This window comes from Mesoplodon bidens, assembly GCF_964165515.1.
Source record: "Mesoplodon bidens genome assembly, chromosome: X".
Taxonomy (NCBI): domain Eukaryota; kingdom Metazoa; phylum Chordata; class Mammalia; order Artiodactyla; family Ziphiidae; genus Mesoplodon; species Mesoplodon bidens.
This window is the reverse complement of record NC_138163.1, coordinates 85,578,982-85,592,090: the sequence shown is the minus strand read 5'-3', so window position 1 is coordinate 85,592,090 and position 13,109 is coordinate 85,578,982. Positions and strand designations below refer to the sequence as shown.

At 40.9% G+C, this 13,109-nt stretch overlaps 1 protein-coding gene across 1 annotated transcript in view; it reads left to right on the top strand.

Moving 5' to 3' along the window:
• The window catches only part of AR (androgen receptor), a 184,689-nt gene that overhangs the window by 154,985 nt on the left and 16,595 nt on the right, over positions 1 to 13,109 (top strand). Inside the window, exon 4 of the mRNA XM_081222444.1 lies at positions 9,889 to 10,176. Within this exon, the coding sequence (XP_081078570.1) occupies positions 9,889 to 10,176 (288 nt within the window). The remainder of the gene's footprint in view (positions 1 to 9,888; positions 10,177 to 13,109) is intronic.

Here is a 13,109-nt window from a genome sequence, read left to right as displayed (position 1 = left end):
CACATAGTTACTTTTTCCAGTAGAAAAGCCTCATATGCGAAACCATTTCCAGGCTCTGCAATTTCACATGAGCAGGTTTTTGGTAATGACCTTGTGCCCCTCACCCAGGATGGCATCTGGACAGTGAACCTCTTTCTTGTGGCTCAGTAGTCAGAGAGAGGAGACTTGGAAATAGTTTCTGCCAGGTCCTGTGCTTTGGCAAGCATATGCAGAATTGCATATCATTCTATTATTAATTACGTTTACTCCTCCATGAACTAAAAACCATTAGACTAAACAGTCCAACATAAACCTTGAAAGATAAAATTCAATATTCTATTCCCTGGCAATTCCTATGACTCAGAATTGGGACTGGGAGGAGAATGCGGGCGTGGGAGGAAAGACCAAGAAACCTTCTTGCCTGAGAGAATTTGGCCTACACTTATTCGTGTACACTTACACTTGGATGCACCCCTACTAATCTCTCACTCCATGACTGCCAAGAACTGGCTCTGTTCCCTGTCTCTTATCCTTGTCCTAATTCTTCCCCACTCATTTCCAGCTGACCCTTCTCCCCACTAACATGCTACCCTACCTGATAAAATTGAAAGAGTACTACCCTAAAAGTCAGGATACCTGGTTCTAGTTCCTGCTTTGCTACTATCTAGCTGTGTGACCTTGGGCAAGACTTAGCTTTGGCCTTCAGTCTGTTCATCTTTATAATAGGGATTTGTTTCAATGGGAAAGGAAGAAATAGCCAAGATCTGGGGCTTTCAAACATTTTCTTGGCAATGGAATCTTTTCTTCAAACAAAATCTGATGCAGAGTCCCAAATGAAGATACGGAATAGAGCACTGCTTTGAAAGAAGGAGGGTTTATTGGAGCCACATTCTCAGGCCTACATTACCTCTTCTCAGGGCCCTTTAAAATCCTTGGGGCTCCACTACTGTACTAGACTGATGTCTGGGGAAACTTCTAATTAGATTCTCTCTCCTAATTGATTTAAATCCCTGTGGAAACGCTATACGTTTCTTTTTTTTCTTTTATAACATCTTTGTTGGAGTATAGTTGCTTTACAATGTTGTGTTAGTTTCTGCTGTATAACAAAGTGAATCAGCTCTATGTATACATATATCCCCATATCCCCTCCCTCCCACCATCCCTATCCTACCCCTCTAGGTGGTCACAGAGCACTGAGCTGATCTCCCTGTTTCATCAGTTACCTTTTTCAGAGAGAAATCCAGCTGCTTGAGATAAAGGGAATGACGTGGAGCAATGTGGGGTTTAGCAACTACCAAGAAAGAGTAAGAGGCATCATATATTGATGTACAGAATTTACTGTGTGCTAAGCACCTTACATGTAGTCTCTTAGGTAAAGTTACAACAACTCTGTGAGGTAGATCCTATAATTATCTTAAGATTCTTTAACCTGTCAGTTTGGCCCTCAAACTTTGACTTGAGACCAGTTGACCAAGATGGAAGACAATATTTCTTATAGGTTGCCACCCTAAGCAGTTTTTCAGAATGTTTTCTAGCTAGAGATTCATTCTTGGAAAATGTCATAGCCTGCCCATTGATATCCACTTTTACAGAATTCAGGGTACTTTCATTGAGATCATCTCACTTTCTCCAAATAATAGTCCTATGCAGTAGTCAGGTCAGATGAGAAAACTGAGGTGTAGGAGAAATCAAGGGATATGTTCAAGGTCAGACATCCCATAAGAATGTGAATACCACCATCAATAATAAAAAGCCCTTTCTTGTGAATAACATTTTAGAACTTTGATGTCATCATTGCATTCTGCCTCCTTAAGTACAGTGAAAATTTTCACCATGCTACAGTCTTGGAGGGTTCTTCTGGTGGTGGAGAATCTTCCCTCTACTCTGAGACACCACCACAGTGTCTATATTCCTCTTTAACAACCTTATTAGTTAGGTGCTAATGTTATCCCCAATTTATAGATGAGGAACTTGAGGTACAGAGAGGCTAAGTCTTGCCCAGAGTCACACAGCTAGTGAGCAATACAGCCAGGCTTAACATTGAGACAGTCTGACTCCAGACTTTTTGCTGTTAACTACTAACCTTTGTATATATATCAAGAAACTAAGAGCAAAAGAAGGAAAAGGATGTTCTGGAGATCATACAGTGAGCTCCCCTGGATCTTAATCCAGTGTTCCTCTGAATATCTAAACCTAAAGTTGTACAATGAAATCCCCTGACTCTAATCCTAGTGGATGGAAAGATGGTTGGCATGATTTAAGCCAGAGGCCACAAATTGGTTTTCCACAGGCCAAAATTGACTTGCAGAATTGTTTGTCCAGTACAAACAGTCTTAGATTGCCCCTAGGCAGGGCATCAATCACTTTCCCTGTCCCCAGCCCACCCTATTTATGTTCACTAGGCTGTTTTAGATCATTTGCATATCTGCCTGACTAGTGAAGATATTCGAGTTCATGACCCATACATTTAAGCATTATAATATATAAGCACCTGCACACACACACACATAATTTCAGACATTCACATAAGTACAGCCTAGTCTGGTTTCACAAATAATTTGAAGCTCTGCACCAAATGTACCTTTGTGTTTAGTTAGCATTTAGAATTACACTTAAGACCTGAATTCAGTTTTATAGGCAGTTATATGCTGAAGAAACTCAGTTACTTTTTTTCATCTCCTAATGTGTCACTCTTCCCTTCCCTCCTCTGCCATATCTGCTTCTCTGCTAACCCTGCTGTCCCTTCTTCCCCATGTCTGAGTTTGGTCTCCTGTAATCCAGTCAGTCTCTACTCTTTAGGAATGTATGGAGAGTGAAGAAAATCATTTTGGAGGGCTCACTACGTGCCAGGCATTCTCTCTCATTTAGTTCTCATAAGTGACCTAGGAAGCAGGAAGCGGCTCCCCCATTTTACAAAGGCGGAAACTGAATCTCAGAGAAGCTAGGCAATGGGCTCAAAGTTATTAAGCTAGTAATTGATGGAGCTGGGGTTTGAATCCAAGATTTTCTGATTCCAAAGACTTGTCTATACCCCAATTTTGTAAGGAAAGTATATTAGTTTTCCACTGCCGCATAACAAATTACCTCATATTTAGTACCCATTTATCAGCTCACAGTTCTGTAAGTCAAAGCTACAGTAATCAATACAGTATGGTACTGGCACAAAGACAGAAAGATAGATCAATGGAACAGGATAGAAAGCCCAGAGATAAACCCACGCACATATGGTCACCTTATCTTTGATAAAGGAGGCAGGAATGTACAGTGGAGAAAGGATAGTCTCTTCAATAAGTGGTGCCGGGAAAACTGGACAGGTACATGTAAAAGTATGAGATTAGATCACTCCCTAAGTCGATACACAAAAATAAGCTCAAAATGGATTAAAGACCTAAATGTAAGGCCACAAACTATCAAACTCTTAGAGGAAAACATAGGCAGGACACTCTATGACATAAATCACACCAAGATCCTTTTTGACCCATGTCCTAGAGAAAGGGAAATAAAGAGAAAAATAAACACATGGAACCTAATGAAACTTCAAAGCTTTTGCACAGCAAAGGAAGCCATAAACAAGACCAAAAGACAACCCTCAGAATGGGAGAAGATATTTGCAAATGAAGCAACTGACAAAGGATTAATCTCCAAAATTTATAAGCAGCTCATGCAGCTCAATAACAAAAAAACAAACAACCCGATCCAAAAATGGGCAAAAGACCTAAATAGACATTTCTCCAAAGAAGATATACAGACTGCCAACAAACACATGAAAGAATGCTCAACATCATTAATCATTAGAGAAATGCAAATCAAAACTCCAATGAGATATCATCTCACACCAGTCAGAATGGCCATCATCAAAAAATCCAGAAACAATAAATGCTGGAGAGGGTGTGGAGAAAAGGGAACACTCTTGCACTTCTGGTGGGAATGTGAATTGGTACAGCCGCTATGGAGAACAGTATAGAGGTTCCTGAAAAAACTACAAATAGAACTACCATATGACCCAGCAATCCCACTACTGGGCATATACACTGAGAAAACCATAATTCAAAAAGACTCATGTACCAAAATGTTCATTGCAGCTCTATTTACAGTAGCCCAGAGATGGAAACAACCTATGTGTCCATCATCGGATGAATGGATAAAGAAGATGTGGCACATATATACAATGGAATATTACTCAGCCATAAAAAGAAATGAAATTGAGCTATTTGTAATGAGGTGGATAGACCTAGAGTCTGTCATACAGAGTGAAGTAAGTCAGAAAGAGAAAGACAAATACCGTATGCTAACACATATATATGGAATTTAAGAAATAAAAATGTCATGAAGAACCTAGGGGTAAGACAGGAATAAAGACACAGACCTACTAGAGAATGGACTTGAGGATATGGGGAGGGGGAAGGGTAAGCTGTGACAAAGCGAAAGAGAGGCATGGACATATATACACTACCAAACGTAAAATAGATAGCTAGTGGGAAGCAGCCGCATAGCACAGGGAGATCAGCTCGGTGCTTTGTGACCACCTAGAGGGGTGGGATAGGGAGGGTGGGAGGGAGGGAGACGCAAGACGGAAGAGATATGGTAACATATGTATATGTATAACTGATTCACTTTGTTATAAACAGAAACTAACACACCATTTTAAAGCAATTATACTCCAATAAAGATGTAAAAAATAAATAAATAAATTTTAAAAATAAATAAAGAAATAAATAAAAGAAGTCTGACACAGCATGACTGGATTCTCAGCTCAGTGTCTCACAAGGATGAAATAAAACTATTGGTCAGGGGCTTTGTTCTAATCTGGAGCTCAGAGTCCTCTTTCAAGCTCATGTGATTATGGCAGGATTCAGTTCCTTGCAGTTGTACGATTAAGGTTTCTGTTTCCTTTCTGGCTGTCTGTCAGAGCCTGCTCTTAACTCCCAGAGGCTGCCCTCATTCCTTGCCATGTGTACACCTCCACTTTCAAAGCCTGCAACAGAGAATCTTCCTTATATTGAATCACCCTGATTCCGTGCATACCTTTCCAGAAAGAGTCCAGTCCCTTTTAAGTCTTATCTGATTAGGTCAGGACCATCAAGGATAATGACCCTCAAAATTCAACTGATTTGTGACCTTAATTACATCTACCTAATCCTTTTATAACAACACCTATATTGGTGCTTGACTAAATAACTGGAAGAAGGTATGTGTACACCAGGGGTTGGGAATATTGGTAGCCATCAAGTATACCTACCACAGGAAATGATTCTTTTATCCTTCAAATTCCATGGTGAGATTCAAGGAAGAGAAACATCCTTGACCTTGGGGAGAGGAACTTGAATTTTCTAAGACTTTGTAAACTTTACCACACCTTGCCTCTCCCCTGCCCAAGGATGAGAAAACCTCTGTCTTGAGGTAGCAGTGAATGAGGCTGGAATAGTGCCTAATGGTCATAGTGGCTATAGAAGCTACAGATTAATCACATCTACTTCTCCTGAGGGATGTACCATTGAACCTGATTGGAAAAATCTTTCTCTGTTGCTGTAGAGACAGCCCTCGTAGGAGTCTAATGCCACTATGCTGAAAAGTCAGTTCCCTATAGGGTCCAGACAGCAGGATCCAGGCATGTTTTCAAGGGTTCTATTCCCCTAAATATCAGGTACAGACAAGGATGTGCCTTGCCAATGTCCCTTTCTTGTCACTGCTTTGACCTACGATTGAAAGACAGTGATGAGATGCAAAGCAACTCACACACCATTAGAACTATCAACCTTTACTGTTCCCTTTATCCTGGCTTCATCATGGCAAACCAATGGGTCTCTGTGGTAACACAGGGGCCTGACAAGCCTGTACCTCACATGAAAGAGTTAGATATGACTCTGGGGCTCAGGTGCAGGAGACAGGAGGGGTGTGGGGGTGGCCTTCATGGATGAAAACAAGGCCTTGGGCATTGAGTAACAGCTGAGACTAGCAAGCCTCATTGTCCAGCATTCCAAGTTGTCTAGCAACATGCTGGCCTCTGCTGCACAGAGAGAACAGAGGATCCCCCGGCAGAATGAATGGAATCTGATTTCAATTATGTTCAGTACAGTCACCCTCTTCAGGCAGAGAGGCCAGAACACCTGGTGCAGCTTGGGCCACCGTGGCTGCAGGGACAGCAGGTTACCCAGGTCCTGGAGGCAAGTGGGAATGTGGATTCTCTTTCTCAAGCAGATGCCATATAGGTCTAGAGGAGGAGGATATGAAAATACCAGCCAAGTTTTCATTAGCACTATGCAGAGAAGGAGAATTATTTTAGGTTGATAGATTCTCTTCACAGTCTCTGCACATATTGATCTTTCTTGTAATGAGTTTGATTAGGTCCACGAGTCATCAGCCCACTGAGATCTGAGTCATTGGTGGGAGAGTCAAGGTGACAGAGCATACCACGCTGATTGCACCAGCACCAATTCCTCTCTGTGTCATTCCACCTTTTTGAAAAACCCATGGATTCTTCTATATACAATTCATTTGGATTTGTTTTTTAATCAATAGCATGAGTAGGGCATGACAAATGGGACAGCTGCCCCAGAGAACAGTCTAGATTCACAACAGTATTCCACAGAACTTTGTGAGATGAAGGATATGCTCTGTAACTGTACTGTCCATTGTAGCAGCCATAAGCCACATGTGCCTTTTGTGCACTTGAACTGTGGCTAGTGAGACTAAAGAATTATATTTTTAATTTTATTTAATTTTAATTAATTTTAATTTAAGTAGCTACATGCATCTAGTGGCTCTTGTGTTGGACAGTGCAAATCTAGAAGGAGTTCAGAGAGGCAGGTACTGAGATAGAGTAGAAATGACTAACTTACTCAAAAAGAGAGCTGGTGTGGTACAGGGAACTCTGTGTTAGGAATAAGAGCCTGGTTCTAGTCTCTGCTCTGACAGTAGGAGACCACACTCACTCTGGCCTCAGGCTCTCCATCCTTGACTTGAAATGTTGGATTAACAACAGAAGTCCTGGAATAATGGCTAAGGCCTGAATTCAACTTTGGGATACAGAAGAGTTTTAGGAAGAAATTAAAATATTATATGAACGCCTTCTAGGAGTATGTATATGTGTGTGTGTGTGTTATTTGCACATGCATTGCGGGGGCAAGAAGGCGGTAAAGCATTCAGTTCAGTTCACCAGAGTTCCCACCATTCTCCTATAAACACACACACACATACACACACACACACACTGTATTACTTGTGTAGACAATGAAGGTATATTAATTCTGTGAACCCCCGGATGTGATGAGTTCTAATGACCCTTCCTATTTTGTCATGCTATGAATCTCTAAGCCACTATAGTTCCCCAAACCTATTTCTACTTTGGGCAAATGACTAGAGGAGTCTCATAGCTTCTGCCTTTTCCTTTCTGGATTTGATGCTAGTTACTGAAGTTTAGAGTCACGGGTGAGGGTGTAAGGCAGGGAGGATATAACCCTAGCCCTACTCCTCAACTCTATTGGGCTAGAAGTAGGGTTTAGGGCTTCAGACTCCTTGGGGATGCAGTATGATATAGTAGAAAGAGCATTGGCTTTATAGTCAGACTAAGTTAAGATTTTTAGGTTCTGTTTCTTGATAGCTGTGTTACCTCAGTTTACTCACTTGCAAAACAGAGATAGGAAATATTCCTCACCTCCTAAGACCATTGTGGAATTAAGTGATATGTTTATGAAGTGAAGTATATAGAAGGCTCAGAAAAAATAATTAACCTTATATCTCTTAGTTCCCTCAGGCATAAGGCTAATTATATCTCTGTCTTCTCCCAGGCTGAAAGGGGGACTACATGGCCTGGCAACTTCTGAGCCCAAGGTCAGAAAGTACCAGTGGTGGGGAAGAGAATGTCTACCTCTAGAACCTGTACCAGGGGAGCAGATCCAGAAGTCACTGCCAGTCTGTGGAGCTGCCTACATGAGCCCATGTCAGTAATGGGTTCCCCAGATGACAAAAAATTTTAGGGGCCATGCCAGTAGCTCTGGGACAAGATGAGCTTAGTCCTGCCCATACCTCCAGCTTGTGCCCTTGATGGGAGGTGGGAGTTGACAGTGGGTGTGCATATCTCCTTATTACTGACTGTGCCCAAACCTTGCAGAAGTGATTGTTGGACAAGGTCATCTTGAACTCTGTGTTGATTTTCCAGGCTTCCTTGTTATTTTACCCTGAGTTCTTCTCTGGGCTTTTCTTGCACCACCAAACCCTCTATTTTCTCCTCCTCTACCCTGGTTGTTGATCCAAACATGTGATTCATTCTTTCATTGATTTACTGAGTTGTACTATGACTGGAGTTTGCATTGCAAGACTTATTTTCCTAATTAGAGCTGAAAGTCAGTTCCAGATAAGTGTCTTCTTATTTGCAGGAGCCAGAAAGAGATCAGCAACAGGTCTTGTTGTATTTATGCATTAAAATTGAGCAATCAGCTTCTCTCTTTGTTTTATACCGTTTAAATTTTATTATTATTATTATTTTAAAGGGATTAGAGATAAAGTGGTTTATGGTCTGTCCCGGTGCCTATGCTAGATCTCAGAGTTATGACCTTTTCAATTATTTATATTTCTGCCAATATAAATGCTAAGGAAAATAGCACAAAGTAAACATCAGGAAGCTCAAGGACCTGTAAATTGTGTGTATGAGAGTACAGGGGGAGGATGGTTCTTAAGGTTTGAGTTTTAGATTATTCTTGTTTTTTAAAAATAATGTTATTTCTATCATCCTTTTTAATGGATGGTTCCCGTTTTACAGGCAGATTATAAAGGTAGGGACATTCTGTTATTTCTTTGGTACAGTTGGGGATTTCAGACTTCAGCTTCTCTCTCTCCCCTTTACTAAAGATGAAAATCAATATATGTGTTACAGTGTATGTTCAACTATGAAGTGTAAATGTCTGACAATACCTGGGGCTGTTATAGTTGAAGTGAGAAATGCTGCAACACCAGAAAATTCCCATTCATTGACCCCGAAGTAAGATGATAAGTCTAGTCCTTCTCCAACAGATCTGCCTTTCTAGTCTCCTTCCCTAGCAATCTGCTAGACATGCTAGACATAGACACAAGTACAACCTTCCCTTGATTTAAAACATTCTGTATTTGCCTATCATCTGTGTTATAAAGCCCAAATTTCTTAATATGATATACATGCTCCTTTAAAGTCAAACCCCACTTTTGTTTTCAACCTCATAAATAACCAGTCTCCCCACATATACAATATACACTCCAGCCACACTGGTCTCTTTTTCCCCTAAACACTCAGTGCTTTTGTTTATGCCCTTTCCATTCCTCTCTGCCTGGTGAAATCCTCACTATTCTTCGAGGTCCAGGTCATATATCACCATAAACATTTCCTGACCCCACCTATGCAGAGAGATTGTTGTTCTTCCTCTTTTGTTAATACTCCTGTTGTAACATTCACAAGTTTGACATTTTCTAATTGTTAGAATTGTTAGTGGACATTTATTTCTCTTCTACTGAACTGGGTTAGGGCCTATGTTCTTTGCACCACCCAAAAGCAAAGGCCTAACAATGGATGTCTGTTGAATGAACGAATGAGTGAATCATGAATATATTAGTAAATGATTTAATTTAAGGTCCAAGGTATGAATACTGGAGACTGCATTTAGGCATAGCCCAATCGAAGGATATACTAGGTCTGTCTGGCAAGAGGATCACAGAGAAAGCAAGATATGAAAGTTTGAGTTAGGAGGAATTTAGAATGATGAATCATTTATTTAACCAGTGTTTAAACTGAGCACTTGTCCTTAAGGAGTTTAGAGTCTGTGACTAGGGAGAATGAACATCCTTGTTTTCTTAGCTCAGACAGCTTTTCTAACAGGGTAGCTGTGCTCTTGTGTTTTTGGCCACTGATAATAAATCCAAGTTTCCCTTCTTTCCCAATAGCCCGGAAGTTGAAGAAAATTGGGAATCTGAAACTACAGGAGGAAGGGGAGGCGTCCAGCGCCACCAGCCCCACTGAGGAGCCAGCCCAGAAGCTGACAGTGTCACATATTGAAGGCTATGAGTGTCAGCCCATCTTTCTGAATGTCCTGGAAGCCATTGAGCCAGGTGTGGTGTGTGCTGGACATGACAACAACCAGCCTGACTCCTTTGCAGCCTTACTCTCTAGCCTCAATGAACTGGGTGAAAGACAACTTGTACACGTGGTCAAGTGGGCCAAGGCCTTGCCTGGTAAGGAAAGTGGGGGCATGGGATGTGGGAGATCATATTTAGTGAAGGCTCCTTTGGGCCAAGCACCATGTCTGTTTGCTTCCCATCCATTAACTCATGCAATCCTCACCATAACCTTGTGAGGGAAGAGATTGGTAGAAATCCCTACACTAAAAATAAGGAAACTCAGAAATCAAGGAGAATAGCAACATTATCGAGTATCCCACATGCCTCACATCAGCACACAGCAACCGTGTTTCTATGTTCAACCCACAGATTTAGTCAGCAAATGTTCCCATAATCATGGATCACATAGACATACCCTTATATGCCTTAAGATGCTCTTCTATATGTACACACACAGGTTCACCCCAAAGACAATCTTGAGCCTAACTGATATTCTGTCTTTAATATTACTTGGAACCTATACCATGGGAACTCTTATAATATGGTATGATAGAAGGAACATGGGGTTAGGAGTCAGAACAGTTAGGCTCTAGTCTTAGCTCTGCTGGTAACTCATTATGTGATCCCTTCCCTTTCTGGGTCTCAGTTTTTCCATCTGTACAATGTGTGAAAAGTGGTTTGGACTAAATTGATGGTTTTCCAGTTTTACTTCAAGGAACTCTTTGTGCTCTTTAAACTACCTTAAGGAATTCCCTGGCAGTCCAGTGGTTAGGACTCCATGCTTTCACTGCTTGGGGCATGGGTTCGATCCCTACTCAGGGAACTAAGATCCCACAAGCCATGCCATGTGACCAAAAAAGAAAATAAATAAATAAATAAATAAAATAAACTACCTTAGCATCATCATAGTGGAAAGAAACATTAGGTGATAGTGAAAGAAATATGAAGTGTTTTTCTAACTGCTGCATGGATACCTCCAGTGATGGGGAACTCCCTTCCTCTCTTGGCCATCTGTTGTTTGGAAAGGTCTGATTATTAAAATATTGGAGCTTAAAGAAGCCCCAGAGATCCTCTATCCAACAATTCACAAACGTTCCTTTAGCAGCCAAACTCTTTATTTCTCAAAAACATGGTACACAGATCCAAGTGGAGCTGGTTGATTTAAAGCCAGTGCCTCTCCCTCATTAACACTAGAGAAGCCTCAGATCCCTCTTGCAGAATCTTAGTGCTCTAGGGAACACAGTTGGGAAACAAGAGAAGCATAAACTCTTTAAGGGTTCTCTTAATCTTAAACTTCCATGATTGAAAGATTCTTTTGAAACATCAACAACCAAACCTCTCCTTGTGGAGTCAAAGATTAACCTGCCACTTAATAATAACTGTCAATCAGATGGGAATTTATGGTGAACAGAGCAGTTTCATATGTATTACCTGATTTGATCCTCATAAGAATCCTGTAAAGTAGGATTCTTTTCCCTGTTTTATAGATAAATACACTGAAGCTCTGAGAGGTGATGTGCTTGCCTACAGTTGCACATTCAGAAGGTATCAGGGCCAGAACTTGAGCCCACGTCCCCTCCTAACTCCAAATCCCCTCCTCATCCAACTCTACCCATAGTCTATGTAGCACCCCTGTAGTTCTCTAGCCTTGGGCTTTACAGTGAGGGACCAAAACTTTATCCAAGGCCAGTTGGGTCATAATGTGGACTTGCTGCCTTGGAAGACATTGCACGTTGACTGTCAAGTCCCCTTTTTGTCTTTCCAACTCACAAGGCCCAGTTACAGTTACCAGATTGTCCCTAACACCTTCCTAGCTTGGAAAGCTGTGGTTGACTAGCCAATTAGATCCCTGGGAAGAACGCCCAAGGACTCTGACTGCATATACACTGTGCTGAAAACAGAGAGTTCACACAGGGAAGAAAAAATACAAAAAAAAAAAAAAAAGGAAGAAAAGAAAAAGTTGCTTTAATTCTTATCACTTACTCAGCTGGGTGTCCTGATGTCATGTGTCTAACAGAGATTCAGTTTAATCTTTCCAAACAGTTTCCAGACAGCTTAATGTCTCATTTTATAGGATAGAACCTTTTCTTATATATGACTCCACTTAATCCTCATACCAGTCCTATGAATCATAAGGACTTTCACTCCCATTTCAAATTATAAGGTTCAGAGAGGTTAATTAACTTGTTCCATTTGGGCACTTAACAAATGCAGCCAGAGCTTGGGCTCACACCATCTGAGTTCTAGTTTGACGGTCTTAACAATAAGCTGGTGCAAAGCATTATGGCACAATTTGTGCAACTGGGAGGCACTGGATTTCCTCAGCCTAACCTCCAGGGTGGGAAGCCTTTTCCTTATATTAACAAGTCTGCAAGTTCATATCAGTTCACCATCTAGCTTGTCTAAGGAAATAATCTCTGACCCTGAGTAATTTAAAGAATAGTTTCAAAAGAAAGCCAAGTACCACATTCATTAGAACTGTTATTCATATTATCAATAATCACCTATACTAATTCAAGTTATTTGCTCATTGAACACATTGAGTTCCTGTCCTTTGAGAGGCACTGTGCTAAGAACCTACTCAGATCAATTTTGTTGTGAAGTTTTCTGTGATAGTGATGGTATATGTAAATTGCCTACTATAGCACCTGGTACATTAGTAAATGATAACTATTGAGGGAGGGTGAGTAGACTGTATGTACACAGTATATTTATAATCAGGTGTATCGGGCTTGGAATCCTAGCTATACACTAGTTGTGTGACTTTGAGCAAATCACATGTCTGCAGTACTTGTTTCCTCATTTGTAGAGATGGTAGAACAAGTGCTACCTTGCAGATTGTTATCAACACAGAAATTAGGTATAAAGAGCATCTAGTATAATAGCTGAAACATAGAAGATGCTCTGTAAATGGTGGGTCATTATTATCAAGCTTGAGTGCTAAACCACTAAAATCATTTTAAGCTGCCACTAGTTTTTCCTAGAAGCTCATTCATGGGTCCCATAGATGAATTGTCTTCTTTGAAGACCTTGGCTGTCAGGTGCAA